General features: G+C 52.7%; 6 protein-coding genes across 6 annotated transcripts in view; 3 read left to right on the forward strand and 3 right to left on the reverse strand.

Annotated features, from left to right (window-relative positions):
- Positions 1 to 142: 142 nt before the first annotated feature.
- On the forward strand, positions 143 to 3,437 carry GUITHDRAFT_99033 (hypothetical protein; the record flags this gene model as incomplete). The annotated part of the gene is made up of 16 exons (XM_005842173.1): positions 143 to 226; positions 332 to 404; positions 462 to 540; positions 594 to 710; positions 769 to 845; positions 899 to 983; positions 1,034 to 1,139; positions 1,343 to 1,403; positions 1,455 to 1,489; positions 1,916 to 2,137; positions 2,184 to 2,461; positions 2,514 to 2,607; positions 2,649 to 2,750; positions 2,800 to 2,901; positions 2,954 to 3,056; positions 3,361 to 3,437. 16 exons carry the CDS (start codon positions 143 to 145, stop codon positions 3,435 to 3,437), a joined length of 1,695 nt encoding a protein of 564 aa, XP_005842230.1.
- Positions 3,438 to 5,105: 1,668 nt separating this feature from the next.
- On the reverse strand, positions 5,106 to 7,478 carry GUITHDRAFT_99034 (hypothetical protein; the record flags this gene model as incomplete). The annotated part of the gene is made up of 13 exons (XM_005842174.1): positions 5,106 to 5,285; positions 5,334 to 5,509; positions 5,675 to 5,783; positions 5,838 to 6,047; positions 6,098 to 6,160; positions 6,210 to 6,358; positions 6,407 to 6,537; positions 6,599 to 6,681; positions 6,727 to 6,825; positions 6,872 to 6,978; positions 7,033 to 7,213; positions 7,258 to 7,362; positions 7,413 to 7,478. 13 exons carry the CDS (start codon positions 7,476 to 7,478, stop codon positions 5,106 to 5,108), a joined length of 1,659 nt encoding a protein of 552 aa, XP_005842231.1.
- A 792-nt stretch (positions 7,479 to 8,270) lies between these two features.
- Positions 8,271 to 9,457, forward strand: GUITHDRAFT_99035 (hypothetical protein; the record flags this gene model as incomplete). The annotated part of the gene is made up of 7 exons (XM_005842175.1): positions 8,271 to 8,364; positions 8,444 to 8,575; positions 8,649 to 8,708; positions 8,763 to 8,821; positions 8,877 to 8,960; positions 9,008 to 9,288; positions 9,334 to 9,457. 7 exons carry the CDS (start codon positions 8,271 to 8,273, stop codon positions 9,455 to 9,457), a joined length of 834 nt encoding a protein of 277 aa, XP_005842232.1.
- Positions 9,458 to 9,643: 186 nt separating this feature from the next.
- GUITHDRAFT_149739 (hypothetical protein) lies at positions 9,644 to 10,822 on the reverse strand (the record flags this gene model as incomplete). Its single annotated transcript, XM_005842176.1, has 7 exons — positions 10,529 to 10,822; positions 10,429 to 10,480; positions 10,291 to 10,373; positions 10,173 to 10,236; positions 10,052 to 10,128; positions 9,895 to 9,970; positions 9,644 to 9,850 (listed from the first exon to the last, which is right to left on the reverse strand). Coding segments are annotated over exons 1-7 (784 nt in total), but the record flags the coding sequence as incomplete, so codon positions are not given.
- A 1,003-nt stretch (positions 10,823 to 11,825) lies between these two features.
- Positions 11,826 to 12,482, forward strand: GUITHDRAFT_99037 (hypothetical protein; the record flags this gene model as incomplete). The annotated part of the gene is made up of 1 exon (XM_005842177.1): positions 11,826 to 12,482. The coding sequence occupies one exon, from the start codon at positions 11,826 to 11,828 to the stop codon at positions 12,480 to 12,482; it is 657 nt and encodes a 218-aa protein (XP_005842234.1).
- A 357-nt stretch (positions 12,483 to 12,839) lies between these two features.
- GUITHDRAFT_131500 (hypothetical protein) overlaps positions 12,840 to 15,831 on the reverse strand; it is a gene marked incomplete at both ends in the record, with an annotated part of 7,377 nt that continues 4,385 nt past the window's right edge. Inside the window, 10 exons of the mRNA XM_005842178.1 lie at positions 12,840 to 13,156; positions 13,207 to 13,351; positions 13,395 to 13,488; positions 13,555 to 13,601; positions 13,658 to 13,738; positions 14,022 to 14,060; positions 14,121 to 14,299; positions 14,444 to 14,645; positions 14,789 to 15,508; positions 15,705 to 15,770. Coding sequence (XP_005842235.1) covers positions 12,840 to 13,156; positions 13,207 to 13,351; positions 13,395 to 13,488; positions 13,555 to 13,601; positions 13,658 to 13,738; positions 14,022 to 14,060; positions 14,121 to 14,299; positions 14,444 to 14,645; positions 14,789 to 15,508; positions 15,705 to 15,770 — 1,890 coding nt within the window. The remainder of the gene's footprint in view (positions 13,157 to 13,206; positions 13,352 to 13,394; positions 13,489 to 13,554; positions 13,602 to 13,657; positions 13,739 to 14,021; positions 14,061 to 14,120; positions 14,300 to 14,443; positions 14,646 to 14,788; positions 15,509 to 15,704; positions 15,771 to 15,831) is intronic.

Below are 15,831 nucleotides of genomic sequence, written 5' to 3' on the forward strand. Positions count from 1 at the left end.
CAACCAGGGGAAGGGGAGGGAGGGAGGGAGACAGAGACAGAGACAGAGACAGAGACAGAGACAGAGAGACAGGGGAAGGGGCAGAGGAAGAGACAGAAAACGAGAAAGACGAAGGTAAAGAGATCGAGAAAAGGAAATTCAGATGGACTTGCGCTCTATCAATGAAGCTCTGTCATTAATTCATTCAATACGAAAGAAGGACATGAAGTTTGACTGCTTGTGGGCGGTAGTTTGATGTAGTTTAATGTAAGAGGAAAGATAGATGTAGCGTATCAAATCTACAGGCAGCTCCCGACATTTTGTTTGTTTCGAAGGTGACGAATGTTTTCAGAACGTGTGTCGCTATTGTCTGGATGAGGAACCCAAGGACAAGCTCATGAATCCCTGCCGTTGCGCTACACCTGGTGGGTCAAGGCTGCCGCTGGTTTGGGGAGGAGTATTGATCACTGATGTGCCGGCAGTGCACAGCGATTGCTTGGAGAAGTGGATAACGTTGGGGGAGAGGTCTGCAAGGAATCTCAGATGTGAAGTATGTCAGAGGTGACAAGCTCCTTATGCCACCTGTAGCTCGTGATGATGTTTCTTACAAACAGCCTGATACGAGCGAGGCTGCAGCTAGCTCCACTCCACACTCTCTTCACGTTCAAGGGAGGCAGGAAGATCTTGGTTTGGATGGTCTTGAGACTGGGATACAGAGCTTTCATCATACGGTTGGCTCCCTCCTCTCTCCCTCTGATCTCCAGTGCCTTCCTCACTCTTCCATTCCAGCCGCCTTGTGCACAGATTTCGACCTATCATGAAGAAATGGAGCGAGAAATTCGCCGCCAGGAGCGTGAAACTCTTGGGTGAGTCCAGTACGGGCGGGGGGACAGAGGTGGCTCACGTGTTTGGTCCCCAGACCTGCTGGCTTGCGGGAGGGACTCAGCGTTTGTAGGCTTGTTCTCCTGGCTGTGTTTACAGCTCCTCCTCCGAGACCTTCAGTGGTGATCTGCCCGCTGGTGGCTGCGATCCTGTGGCATGACTGCTCCTTCAGGTTCTGGCGCTCGGCCTCGCGGTTCAGGAAGGAGAACGCTGTCCTCACCTTCCTCGATGAGAAGTCGATGGGCCCGGAGGAGGAGCAGGAGCAGGAGCAGGAGCAGGTGGGCCCCGCTCGCACGAGAGCCCGCGCCGTGACACGACCTCACCCCATCTCGATAGGAGTCGCAGAATCACGAGCAAGGGGAGCAGGGGTCGGACGGCGGAGGGAGAGCGGGCTTCCCTAGATTCTTGCTGGCAGCTCGGAATTCACTGTTGTTTGCTCCTCTCCCCCCTCCCCACAGCCTGACTCGCTTCCTCCGTCCAGGTTTCATTGGATGAGCCGGTCGCTGCAAGATCGCCTGTCCTTCCGTCTCCACATCTCGCAGGTCCTCCCTGCGCTCAACTTCCATGCATGTCACCTGAACCCCGCGTAACAGGCACAAGCGGAGTTTGTGCTCGGGATGAGATGAGGGTAAAGGCGCGCAATGCCACGGGATGGAGCAGGAGCAGGAGCAGGAGCAGGAGCAGGAGCAGGAGCAGGAGCAGGGAGGGCTGGCCCTTGTAATATTAGGAAGTGAATTTATGACTCATCCTACGCATATCCTCCTCTTCCTCCTCATTCTCCTCCGCTTCACCCTCGCACTCTGTCTCTCTGCCTCCTCCCCCGCCCCCCCGTCCCGCCATCGTTTCATCCCAAATAAAGATTTCCCCGTTGGGCTTTCCTCCCGCAAACTTTTTACCCTCCGCCCCCCATGCACACCGAGGGCGGCGGACAGGCAGCAGGGCAATGAGGAGATCTGGATACCTCTACCCGCACACAAGCAGCCGCCCTCTTCTCTCCCTCTCCCTCCTTGCCTCTCTCCTCCTCTCCCGCATCATTCCTGTGCGCTCTCTTCAGACCTTCCTCGCGGTTCGCTGCATTGCGCTCCGCACATGGAAGCTAGCCTCGTGCGGTACAGCACCGGCGATCAGGTCCTCAAGGAGCTTTCCTCGCACGCCCATGTCGCACTGGACGGCAAACGAGGGCGACAGCATGCCTGACCCGAGTCTGAGGCTGTGGGATGCGCATAACCACCTTCACCTCACCCCCGACAGCCGCGACCTCCTCGACCTCCTGCAGGTCGTGATCTCATGCTTCAACACCTCCGCTGACAGCTCAGGGGTAGCCCGAGGAGGATCAAGTCTGCTTGTCGCTCATGGGCACGAGGGTCTCTGACTGGAGCGCCATCGCCGACCTTGCGGCCCAGCATGCGAGCAAGCTGGTGCCGAGCTTCGGGTTCCATCCTTGGTACGCGCTCGTGTGCTGCCGTGTGCATCGTGATGGAACTGAGAGAGCAACGAGGTGGGCGCACGAGAGGGTCGAGGAAGACTGGAAGCAAGAGCTCAGGCGCCTTCTGCATCAGCACCCGTCCGCCTGCGTCGGCGAGATCGGACTTGACGGCCAGTGAGTTGAACATGTACCACGGAGAAGAAACTTTGACACCCTGACCGACCAGGTGGATCCCACCAGGTCTTGACAGCGTTCAGTACGAGAAGCAGAAGGAAGTCTTCCAGGCTCAGCTCGAGATCGCGACGGAGATGTCTCGACCGGTCGCCCTCTCCTCGTCATCGCTGGCCTGACGCTGCTGCAGGTGTCGTTGCATTGCGTGAAGGCATACGGGGACATGTTTGACATGCTGAGGTTCTCCGACGAGCTTCCTCCAGCCATCTACATGCATTCATTCGGGGGGAAGGTGAGGGGTGTGACCTCCCTGCTGCGAGCTGGGGCTGATGGAGACTCAGGTGGGGATGCTGAACAGTTTCGTCAAGATGAAGAAGTATGGCGACCGGTTCTACTTCGGCTTCAGCAGCTTCACCAACCTCCGGAGCCCCAAGACATCTCAGGTTAGCCAATCTGTTCACCTTTCTACCCCTCCCTCATCCTCTCCTCCTGTAGGTGATAGCCTCGGTCCCCGACGACAAGCTCCTCCTTGAGAGTGATCTCGAGGACGCCAAGGAGGTCCACGGGGCTCTTCTCCGGATGCTACAAGTCATTGCAGGTAGCTGAGTTCCCCCTTTTGCTTGTTCCCTCCTCTGATCTCTCTCTCCCTCCGCTCCCCCCATCCCCACCTCTCCTCTGATCTCTCTCTCCCTCTCTCCCCCTCTCTCCCCCTCTCTCCCCCTCTCCCCCTTTCTCCTCTGCTCTGTCTGTCTGTCTGTCTGTCTGTCTGTCTGTCTGTCTGTCTGTCTGTCTGTCTGTCTGTTTGTCTGTCTCTCCCTCCCTCCCTCTCTCCCTCTCTCTCTTGCCCCCCTCCCTCTCTCTCTTCCCCCCCCCACCACCCCGCCTCACTGCTTCACGCGCAGATGCGAAAGGATGGACTCTGGACTATGCTGCAAAGAAAACCTGGGAGAATGCTGAAACATTTTATTCGAAGACTTGAGTCACAAGGAGCTTTCCTTAGTGACGGAGCGTTCACAGATTGGTGTGGATACAAGATGATGTTAGCCAAGATCTCTTCCTCGCCAGGATCCGATCAAACAAGAAAGCGAGTCAAGAAGCAAGAGCGCTTCCAAATGTTGTTTCAGTTTCATTCCTTTCGAAACTTACAAACAATGCAACATTGCTTTCCACTGGCCTCGTGTTGAAGCCGCCTTGAGACATATCTCAGTTACCCTCTCTTCCACCTTTAGCTGCTGGTTGACAGCACGTGGACGCCATAGTCAAGGTTTGTGTACTCCGCCGGGCAAGCGCCAGGGGTCCAAGCTGTGAAAAACTCTCATCACCGATGCAGGAGCACAACCATGGACAGTGAATATCATGACGACGACATTCACAACGTTACAGACACCAGCGAGACCTCAACAGTAACCGTTGCATCAGCACACAAACACTCCAATCTCGCATGAGAGAGCTGCAACGTGACATCGCTCGGACAAGACAAGACTTTCATCATCACATCCATGACCCTTCCAGCAAGCACTTCCATGTATCGCAACACGCGTGAAGAAACTTCATATCCAGGTCCTACCAGTGGGTCCTCCGTTGTTGATGGCGATCTGCTCAGTCTGCGCACAAAGAGAATCATGTCAAAGGATACACAACAAGCTCTCCCCTGACCTCAGCAGCAAGTCCATCACCGTGAGTACCTAAGAAACCTCATCACCGAACTCAACCAGGGGAGACGGACGTACCGATTTGGACGCAGATGTTCTTGCCGCCCTGGTTGATGATGGAGTAGGCAAATTGATCCAATTCCGAGAGCTTTCTGATAGCCGCGAACATTCCTGCAAAGAGAGATGAGTTGGGGCAGGAGAAAGGGAAATGGGTCGTGAGAAGGATCGTTTAGCCAGGGCAGGGGTCAGTGTTAGGTTTCAGGATATTTCAGACGCTCGCTCCGGGTCGGTGTTAGAATAGAGGAATTTGAAAACAAAGATATCTTTGCTGTCTTTGCAGAAAATTTGATCCAAATACATGGAACATTCGTATCAGATCGCAATATTGAATCTGATCTTTCTTTTCGAATGCGTCAATGTGTGAAGATTTGTGATACACGAGCTGCCAACTACTTTGTGATGCAGCTAAGAGACCAACATTCTTGCACACACAAGTGAATGCCATCCTCGCATAACGCTGATTTCCCTCTTTCTCCTTGCCACTCCTCTTCACTCCCCCGCTTCCTAGTCCCGCAAACCCACCCTTCGCTTTCTGCTTACCACATTTTCCCTTACGCTCTTCCCGAGTCTGGCCCACCTCCCAACCTTTCTATTCGCCTTCTCGTTCTTGTCAGCTTCTTTCTCATCCTCGTCTCTCAAGCTCTCTGCTCCCCCGCTTCATCACATTATTCCATGGTTACGGCGAGCGAAAACCGCATCGCCATCTATTTTGGGCGCGATGAGGTGTTAAGCTAGTTGATAGCTAAACTTAGTACAATTCCTCTTAATTTAGTATAAATTATCTTAAAGTATCTTAAAGTAGATATATTTGTTTTATTCAAGATGGATCCTGGCTAAAATTAGCTCTAATCTATCCTGTTTGTGTTCACCACCCCTCCTTCCCCCCTCACGTTCACTCCCTGCTACACTGTGCTTGACTTACGCAATGCTGCACGTCAGGCCGCTCGAACGACGCAGCAGCCGATCGCCTGGGCGTCATGGCGACTTGAGTCAGCAGAGATCCTCGACGGAACGATACTCCTGCAAATCTTGGCATGTCTCAGCGATTTCTCGTCCATCAACTCCAGCGTTGAAGAGAGAGGTTTGTCTCGTTGCCAGAAGTAAGCATACTCTTGCTGTTGTTCGGTTAGTGGAAACATGTATGGGGGAAGATAAGATGATACCGGAAAAGTGTGCTCCTCTGTTGGTTGCATTCCGGCCACATCACTGGCGTTATAATGTACAAGATGATTCCCCACCCTCTTGCAGACAGGCGTGTACAGCTGGATCGTAGAGTTTTGTGCCTCTTGTTCCAGCTCGAGCAAGAGGGCTATTCCGGGGAATTGAGTGATGGAACCACCTGCAGCATGAAGATAAGATGAGATGTGAAGATGAGATGAGATGTGAAGATGAGATGAGATGAGATGAGATGTGAAGATGAGATGAGATGAGATGAGATGAGATGAGATGTGAAGATGAGATGAGATGAGATGTGATGAGATGAATCACAAACAACACCGACAACCTTTAGAAGCGATGATTGTCTCAACGGCGTAATAAGCCCTCACCGACATGTTCCTCCGCGAGAGCTCTGACGGGAACGTGTACGTATGTACTGGGAATAACCTGGCAGTCTGAAGGGTTTGGAGGCAAAGGGATCACGAGACGAAACACAAGCATTCCACCACCTTCTTCTGATCATGGCAGCTCTTCCGATCGATGTCGTCGATGAAGATGAAGACGTTGAAGGGGTTGACCTCGGTGACGTACAGCAGCCGAGCGAGCAGAGCGTGCAGTCTTCTTGGTCTACAGCCCCGAAACAGCAAGGCAACAATGGGCTGCGGAGGATACGATGGCGACAAGATCCCGTAGGCATGACCAAAGAACCTTGCGGCTCTCTGCAGGCTGAAACTCAGTGGAGTCTCAATGTCTCAGAGCAGCGATTCACCTCTTCGTGTAGCTGGATGCCCTCTTTGCTCAAAGCATCCAGGACGAGAAGCTCTTCGACGGCCTGCACCAGCCATTCCATCAGAATCAGAGCACACAAGAAAATCTCTCACCTGATACTCAACAAGTTGATCTCGGACGGCAGCAAGTTGACCGTCAATGAGGTCGAAGCGGGCATCGCCATATTTTGCATCCTGTTCACTCATCTGAACAGCCCCGGGCTCGTGCGTGAATTGAAGCATCCTCCTGTCAAGGCCGTTGCCTGCACTTACTTCGTGAGGATGCTACGATGGCGAAGGCTGCAGTTCACCAGGCCGTCGGACGTACAAGGTGGACGGTGAGGACAGCCATTTGACGCCTGCGTACGCCTCGTAGAGGCACATCATGTATGCACCATCCTCCATGTCCATGTGGAAGAGCTCTCCATCAGGATAACCTCCTCTGGCGGGGCAGAGGTCAAGGGCCCAACTAGGGACGAACGTCAAAGAAATCCTTGCCGTACATGAAGTCATGGGCCTCTTTTCTTATGCAGATGTTCATCGGCGATGTGTCTTCGATGGCGATTTGCCAGTGAGGATGAAGTTCCTTGTTGGCATCATGCACGCTGAGGATTCAGCGAGAGAGATTGACCTGAATAGGGGCCTGATGCGCAACAAAGGAGCTCTCGAAGTATTCCTTCCCGGCGTCCATCCTTAGCTTCACGAACGCGAGGTTCGTATGCCTGCGCAGCTGCTGGCCCTTCAGAACGCTGCAGCGACTGTTGATCCCTTCTCACCAGGTCCCAGCATGTCGGCACATGATGCTCGTAGAAGACATCGTCCGCCTCCCCAAACAAGATGATGGATCCCCGGGCGGCAGCAACACCATCGTTGCGAGTGACACCTGCAGCAATCAACCCCGTTGACTCCTCGCGACCAGTTCGACATCTACAAGCACCTGCTCCTCGATTCCTCTCGTGCCTGACCAGCGTGTAGCGAGGCGGCGGAGCGAGGCATTCACTGCAGGCCCTTGCATTCCAGACGCCGCTGGGGTCCAGGAAGCGGGAAATTACTTCCACGCTGTTGTCAGTTGAAAAGTCGTCGACCACCACAACCTCGCAGGAGACTCGATTGAGGCCCTAAGAGCAGATGTGAGGGGGGCGGCGACGATGCCGAGAATCACCAGGCTCGCAACAAGCATATGGAGCAGCTCAAACGATCGCTCGAAACTTTCAAAAGCGTGTATGACGAACTCCCCACAGTTGTAGCACGGCACGACGATGGATACCTGACGGCTTCGATGAGATAGATACACGTCAAAATTTGAGTCAAACTCACAGAATCTGGGTAGATCATGGGTTTCAAAGGCCCAGTGTTGGCATACCCCGCAGAGTTTGTTCCCATGCTAAGATACAGGCATGAGGGATATCATGACAACAGCATGAGAGCAAGGGGACCTGGCTGACACCTGCACAAGGAGACATAGACAGATTATCACAACGACCGAGGACCACCATCGGAGCACTTGCTGTTCTAGAGGAACCAGCATTTGATGACAGGCCCCCCACAGGTACGACAGCAGTCGCTTGTGAGTTCAACTCAACGAGCACGCATCATGCGTTAGCATCCAAGATTGTACATCAAAGAGTCTTGAGGATGGGAGATCCTGTGCCTCCCTCGCCTCCTTCGCGCCAGTTGCTACTGTTCTCGTTCGCTATCGTCGCCATGCCCGACGAAGGCCCATGGCGTGATGAAAACAGAACTTTTGCTTTGGGAAACTTGGGAAACTTGAAACTTTCAAACGAGAAAAGTCCTACTACCGGGCCTCCGCCGGCCGGGCCCGGGCCGCGGGCGTCACTGTCACGGTGGCGTGGCAGCCTCGCAGTGACCGAGTCTGTGACTGCGCTGACTCAGCTGGCGGGCGGGACACCTGGAGTTGAAGGCTCGGAAGTCCGACGGTCACGACCGTCACGGTACGGTCGGCGGCCCAAAGTTCAACGCCGACTTACTAAGTTAGTAACTTAAGTTGAAGACTGTGAAAATCAGTTCGAACTGTGATCGGACTCGGAGCCCAGGCGGCACTGGCCGCCCGGCCGGGCGGGGGGGCCGGGCACCTGAAGGCTGAAAAAAAAGTCATGAATGATTGCGCCGCCCGACCGGCGACGCCACAATCCGATCGCTTCTGATCGACACATTATGTCCCTGCCGCAGAAGGACAGCGATTGGTCGCGGCTGATAGGCTTCCGAGGGCAGGAAGAGAAAGATGAAGCTGCTCCTGAGGCCACCAAACGTACGTTGAACTACCCCCACAGCAGTGTCACTGACCGTGATTGCCGGTGAAGCAAAGGTGACGGTGATCCGAAAACCAGCGCCTGTCGCTGAGTTCGGCGTTGGCATCCTGCTGGATAAGCTCACCATGAAAGTAACAGGGTGCATTCCTGGCCTAGCTGCAGACAGGAGTGGAATGATCCTGCCTGGAGATGAGATTGTGAAGATCAATGGTGGAGTTTCTTTCTCCGTTCATATCGGAAGCTGGAATTAAGCTGGTGGGATTGACGGCATGGCTTTCCGCAGGCAAAGAGATGTTCTATTGGGACGACCCGCTGGAAGGATTTGAGAATTTAGGTTTTCTAGGTGAAACGTTCTGGCAGGTTTTGCTTATCAAAATGATTTGCTGCTTGGTTGTAGGAAAGGAAGGCACTTTGGTGCGTGTTGATGTCAAAAGACTAGAAAATCCGGGAACTCCTGTAGGGCTCATTCATGGTCAGCCCAGCAAAACCTGACTGACTCGCACCACTGCAGATTCAGCGATACAGATGGTTTGCAATTGAGCTGATGCGGGGAACATGTGAATACTTGGATCTCTACAACAAATGTCGAACTTTGGTGAACTTTAACTCACTCAAGAAGGATGCTGAGCGATGGCGCGGCAGGAGTTTCGCAATTCGCAGCTAGAACGTCCGGAGAAGGAGGTGAATGTGAACGTCGACCATGTCGACCGGTCGGACTCTCTTGAGCTTCGAGAAGAAATAGAACGGTTGACCCGGCAGTTGGAGTTGATGCAGAAGAAATCTACTGAAGATGACGCTGAAATCGAAGATTTAAAGCGGCAAAACAAGAAGCTGTCATCGGAAACTGAAAGAGCTTATGGCGAAATGAAATCTTTGAAAGACATGATTGAAAAATTGCGAGCACTTCTGTTGGAAAATGACAAGTGAGTTTTGTTGATATTGTTTTGGCTTGTAAAAGCATCCTGCAGGGCTGCCGAGATTGAAAGACTCAAGCTTGAGCTAAAGAAAACTCAACAAGAACTGGAAACAACCCGATACAATTTTGAGCAAGCCCACAAGGCTCGAATCCAGTTGGAGGCAAAACTCACTTGATTTGGATTGGTGGGCTAATATCTTGCTTATATCTTTTATGCAGAGTTTTGAATCACGAATGAATCTTTGATGTATTTTTAGCTAATATGCACGAGCATTCGGGGAAGAAACCCAATGGTTTGCCATGACGAAGGAATATCATAATTCTGTAGTCTTTCCACTGCGAAAATCATCTGTGGGTGTGTGGGGTATGTGCAGACTCATCCGGCCCATAGAGACTCCGTCAAGCTCATCATTGGATGCAGCTTTTTCGAGCTTCTTCTCAAGGTCACCGGAGCATGTTTCATCTGAATGCTCTTGAACGTTTGCAGCCAAGCCGCTCCATCCATCGCCTAGCATCTTGATCATGTTCCTTTCCTTCTCTGGTAGCAAGTATTTTGCAATCCTCCAGAACTTCATGATGTCAGTGAGACAATTGCAGAAGAGGCAGTCGTCACCGAGTCAAAGAACCAAGGTTCTCCGATAATCACAATCCCCACGATGTGTTGAGGAAAGTAATGAAGCAACCCAAGCCTGGTCCAACGCAACGAGGGGACACACAGAGGAAAAGCAAGTGAGGAATCAGTGCGGCATTTCAATACAAAATATTCTCACCCTCCAGATCGAAAGATTTGCCACATGTGTACAAGTCCGAACTCACTGACATCCTGTACAACCACCAAACCTCTCTCCTAATCATTCGAGTCAATTCTCACTTTTGCAGGGCTGTTCCCACCTGGATTTCACTAGAGTGGAAGATTGCCTCATGTATGTAAATCTGCCATTGGAACAGCTCGGATCTGACTACGAGTCAAAACGCGAAGGGCCAAGAACAGAAAGAAATGTGACATCACATGCTTCTGTTCCAGTCGAAAAGTCGATTCCGAACAACAAGCACTTTCCTTTTTCCGCTACACGTCTCACCATTCAACAAGACCTGCGATATCGGACCATCATCTCTACAGCGCCATGTTTCCACATGCGAAGTACACCGCTCCGCTCCGAATCATATTTACCGCCTCCCCGCTCGTCAAGTTTCTGTAGCTGCCATGGAGTCAATGCTTCAGATTTCTCCCCTCCAACCGAGATTACAGATGTTCGTTCTTTCTTCTAAACTCGAGAATCCGATTCTTCACTCTCTCGACACATCCCTGCTTTCCCGGTTCGATACGTCCACATGAAGCCCTTATCGCAGCATCCTCCACTTCGACCTGCTTCGTGAACGATGGGGGGATGTCATGAGCCGCTTCTTCTGCTCGTACACTGCGACACGTCACAGTGATCGCAACAAGTAGCACGAGCTGCTTCCTCAACCAGCCACTTGCCGCCATTCCCCTTCTCTTCACGCCTCAACCTCGAGCCCTCCTTTTGAGCATTGAGCGCCAATAGATGTTTTATGAGTCGACCCGGCGCTGCCGGGCCCGCGCCGGGCGGGCCCAGCGCGCACCCGGCCCGGGGACGGTCGCCAAAGAAGCATCCAGCCCGCCTCATTGCATGGTAGTAGGAAAGCACCGGGGCAGCACCTTCGAACCCGTTCGAATGCCAGGGGTCGCAATTGAAGCTCCTCAAAGTTGCTCATGTGGGCTAAAAAGTCACGTTACTAGTCACGTTACCAGCATGGCCCGTCACGGCAAAGAAGGGCTAAAAGAAGGGGTGGGGTGGCTAATAATAACTTTAGATCTGCTTTAAATGGTTTTAATTATCTGGGGTCGATCTAATTTTAATACCTTTTTTGAAAAACAGACTCTCCATTCCCAGGTGGGGTAGTGTTGATTCAGTACAATTATTGAAGGATTTGTCTCTGTCAGTTGGGTGGGGTAGTTTTATACTGATGTTGTTAAGTATTACTTGTATTTTAGAGTGGAGGAATAATACTCAGGGTAGGTATGATACGCTTTTAAAATCGTGAATCTTTTTTTGTCTGGGTGGGGGTTATCTATATCGCTGGCAATTGGTATGACCCCTAAGGGCCTTCTCACTTTCTCGAGTCATGTCTTAAGTCAATAACCACAAGTGGTTACCCTTTTGAATTTATGGAGATGAGGGAGTTCCTGGGGTGGGGTATCCTGTCATCGACAATGGAGGACTTCGAAAGGGTGGGTTATACGTTTCTCCCCTGTAGGACATGTTGAGGGTGGGTGTGAAAAGGACTTTGAGAGGGTAGGGGTGTATCCACTGGGCTAAAACTAGTTCTAGGGAAAAAAGGTAATACCTGCGTGTACAAGGATGGAAGATTTGAAGGGTGGGGGTCCTGGGGGATGTTTTATAACCTTTATACTGTAGGGTCTTTTGATTATGATCGAGGGGGTGCTGGTCAGAAAGGGGTAGGTGGTCCTCGAAGGGGGTTGTAAACGATTAGGTCGGTCGATAGGATAGGCGGCGAACAATCATGGCCGGAGGGAAGGGGGGGAGGGAGGAGGAGATGAAGGAGAATGAGCTGAGGGAAGAGAACCAAGACTCAGGAGATGGGATGGAAGACCCTGAAACCGTCTTCTGTGACAACAGCGCGGGCCGAAGAGGGCGCATAATATGCGACGCCAAGTATCCACATCAAGTGCTGCATGTGGACGGCAGGGCGGCAGCTCTTGGTGGTCAAGGGGAGAGTGCTTTCCTGGGAAGGAGGCTGGCAAGGTGTCTGAATATGATAGTCTACCGAAACAGAGGTGCTTGTGCCCCCGATGCGAACAGTGACTTTGAGAACTTGATCACCGATTGCATTCAAGAGGGCAAAGCAGTGGTGTTGAACTGCGCGGAAAATGAGATCTGCAAGACTCTATGTGTTCTCCCAACCACGTCAGCAGATATGCGATCGGTGGATATCTTAATGTATCCGACTTGCTTGTCATTGGACTCCTGCGGCTCCTGCAAGAAAAAGACGGCACTCACTAAACGTCAGATTTCGTTCAATCACCAACAAGAGAAACTGAATACGATATTTGGAGACCATTGCACGCGGACGCTCAGCGCGGCATTTGATGACAGGGAACTATATTCAAAGAATAACGAAGTTGTACATACTGGAAGAAGTGTTTCAAGCACGAATTAGAGATGGCGAAATCCGTCGAGGTGTAAATGGTGGGGTTTCGGCAGCAGGCATTTTTTTTTCTTTGATCTAGCTTCTTCTTCATTGTTGTGGTTCAGATGCAACTGGAGTCTAATTTCTGATTTACTATGATGCAATATCTCATCATCGTACAGATCTGCAATTTTCTTGCTTTCACCTTCGATCTGTCCGTTATGGTTTAATTTACATTCCGAGTGATAAAGATGGCTGAATTGAAAGACACCTGTCTCTTCTTCGCTCTTTCATCTCAACACACCACACCCGAGTGATGTCTCGATCTTGATCCTACTTCTAGTCAGCTCCATATCTTGAAACTTCCAGACGCGTTCGAAAAAAAGGCTAGTCCGAGTGCTCTGCGCCTTCTTCCTCCTCAGGAAAGGACTCCAGCGTCTTCATCTCTCTTTTCCGCTCCCTCTTCTGAAACCCCTCTCTTCTAACTTCATCAATGCCTGCCTCCTCAGGAACAATCTCCTCCTCACGGCTGGGCTCCTCATTCCCCTGCTCGCTAACGTTCGCAACGTCGCGTTCTCCTTCGAGGAGTTCTTCTCCTCTGTCCGACTTTTGGTCGGAGCTGCTTCGGCTGCTTCTTTCCTCCTCCTCTTCTCCTTCTTGAGGCTCGTACGCAGCCCACGCAAGCAGGATCTCCACCAGTCTACCTGCAAGCACATGGAGTCAGAGTCGACAGTGACAGTCCAGTGCTCGTCACGTCGCTGCGCCCTCGATCTGAACATCTTCTGTAGGGTAGTCTCCCTCCCCATCTCTGCGCACTGGAACCAGGCAATGAAGATCATCGCCATGTCCCTGTCTTGTCGCTTCTTGCGGAACAGCTTCATCATGTCCCACTTGGGCCCCTGCTTGCTCAAGTGAGCAACGAGACTGAGTGCACTGATTCACATGCTTCAAGACCTCGAAAGCATCATTCTTCCATGCGTCATAGCTGTCTCGCAATCTTGTATCAATCAACATCCCCAGCACTCGCTTCATCGTCCTGCCGGCACTAGCAGTTACTTCTCCCCCCACTCCTTTCCCCTCTCCTCCTTGCGAGACGGATCACCTCCTGGCGTACTCCTCGTTCCTCCACTCCTCCCAAGAGTCCCACATCTTGACACGTCAGACAAGTATCATCAGTCAGAGCTGGGTGGCGCGGGATGGGGGACCTTAGCTAGCAGGTCGACGTTGCGGTTGTGGAAGATGGACTGAAAGAAGTTGCGAATCTCATAGTTCCTGACGATGAACATCTGCCACGCCCGCAGAGCCCTGGGAGGGAAGTGATGAGATAACAAGACGGCGAACATGAGAGGGAGGGAGGGAGGGAGGGAGGGAGGAAGAAGCAAGAACAGGAATCAACCAGAAAGGTGGGAGAAAAGGAGGTAGGGAGCAGAAGAGGCAAATCACATTGCAAGCGAGCGATTGAGCCATCTGTTCTTCAACAAGTTTGTGAACTTATCTCTGTCAAGGTTGATCTAGCTCAAACGTTAGGGAACAGAGAATAGAAGGATGCTGCAATAGCAGAGGTTCTACCTGTTTGTTCCTCTCCCATTTCTTCATCCACTCAGCTTCCTGTCAAGACCGATCTAAGAGAGGAGAAAGGAGGAGGAGGAGGAGGAGCCATCTGTTGACCTGAGCTTGAAACTCCCGCGCCTGCTTATCCTCGAGGTATCGATTCAGGAGCGCCCTTTCTCGTCCAACGTTGCATGCTGCATCGATGATGACGCAGGCGGCCAGCGCCTTGCCGGACATCCATGCTCCTTCTACCGAGCACTCGGTGATCCAATCCCCTGCTACACCGATGCCGTTGCCTACAGGAAGGGGTTCACAGGGTGTTCGGTGGGGGGGTGAAGAAAACTGAGAGGAAGGAACGAGAGAGAAGAGAAAGGGGAGGAGGGAAAGAGAGGGAAAGGATCGGCAGGATGTGGAGGGGGAGAGAGAGGAGGAGGAAAGACCTGCATCGAAGAGGCAGTACTTCCTCTCCGGCGCAAAGAGCTTCATGTCCATTGCCGACGCGTTGTTTAGCATCGAGCCCGGCAGGCCTGCAAGTTCCGCATGCTCCCACAGAGACGCTTGAACGTGCGATGGCGTGTGGGCACGCACGTTGATTTCCGTCTCCTCCATATTCGCGCCGGCTAAGGCTAGAGGGAGGAAAATCTGCAAGAATAATCAGGGCAGCATGAAGGGAGGAGGGAGGAGGGAGGAGGGAGGAGGGAGGAGGGAGGAGGGAGAAAGAGAAGAGGAGGAGGGAAGAAGAGGAGGGAAGAAGAATAAGAAGCAGGGGAGGAAGCAAGATCAACCTCTGCCGTCTTCTCAGCCACATGGTTGGGGCTCGCATCTCGATTCATGTTCGACCACGAGGAGGACAGGACTATCATCCAAACATACGTGAGACTCTTAGTGCTGCTGCGGTTCCCTCCTGCTTCTCCTGCTCCTCCCGCTCCTCCCGCTCCTCCACCACTCCCCTTCTTCTGCGACCTGAGGTACTCCGCCTCTGCCGTGATATCCCAGAAGCTGACGATCTGGGGGTCACCGAGCTGAAACGCCTCCTCCTCCTCCTGCTCTGCGTCCCTCTTGGTTCTCCTTCGCTGCTGCTCATGGCGGTGCCGCCGGTACCTCTGCAACGCATCGTTGAGGGTTTTGCGAGAAAGACGGCTGCTCCCCTCCTCTTCCTCTGCGAGGAAGTCGAGGAGCAGTTCGATCTCCTCCTCCAGATAGCCCAGCATTGACAACTTGGAGGCGATGGAAGAGATCTCGATGAAGGTCGTTTCATCCTCCTCCTCCTCCTCTCTCTCCCCCCTTCTCTCTCCTGAAACCTCCTGACGTTGCTTTCGCCCTCCCTCCCTTTCCTCCGTCCACTCCAGCAGCATGTGGAAGAGGTCTTCGATGGAGGTCTCGAGGTCGAAGGGGGTCAGCGAGGCTCTGCCTGGAGCAGCAGCGGGAGGGCTGGGCTGAAACACGTCCTCCTGCATCATCCGCGCATAGATATCTCGCTCGAGGGCAGGGAGGTGAAACGAGCCCTGAGGAAGGAGAGAGATATCTTAAGGTTGAGAAGAGGAGGAGAGGGGAGGGGAGGGTTGGGAAGAGTGGGAGGATAGAGGAGCGGGAGATGGAGGAGGAGGAGGAGGAGGGAGGGCAGGGGAGCTAGGGAGCAGAGGATAGAGAGAAGGGCAGAACAGGTAGGAACGAGGAGGGTGAGGGGAAAAGGAGCATGACCTGAAGAGAGATGGGAGGGAGATGGTCGAACTCGATGGTGACAATCCATGCAGGAAGCATCTCACACTGAAAGCAAGATGAACGAGAGCTAGAGAAGCTGCAGCGAGAGGGGGGGAGATGGGGGGCC

Source organism: Guillardia theta (assembly GCF_000315625.1).
Source record: "Guillardia theta CCMP2712 unplaced genomic scaffold GUITHscaffold_1, whole genome shotgun sequence".
NCBI classification, from domain to species: domain Eukaryota; class Cryptophyceae; order Pyrenomonadales; family Geminigeraceae; genus Guillardia; species Guillardia theta.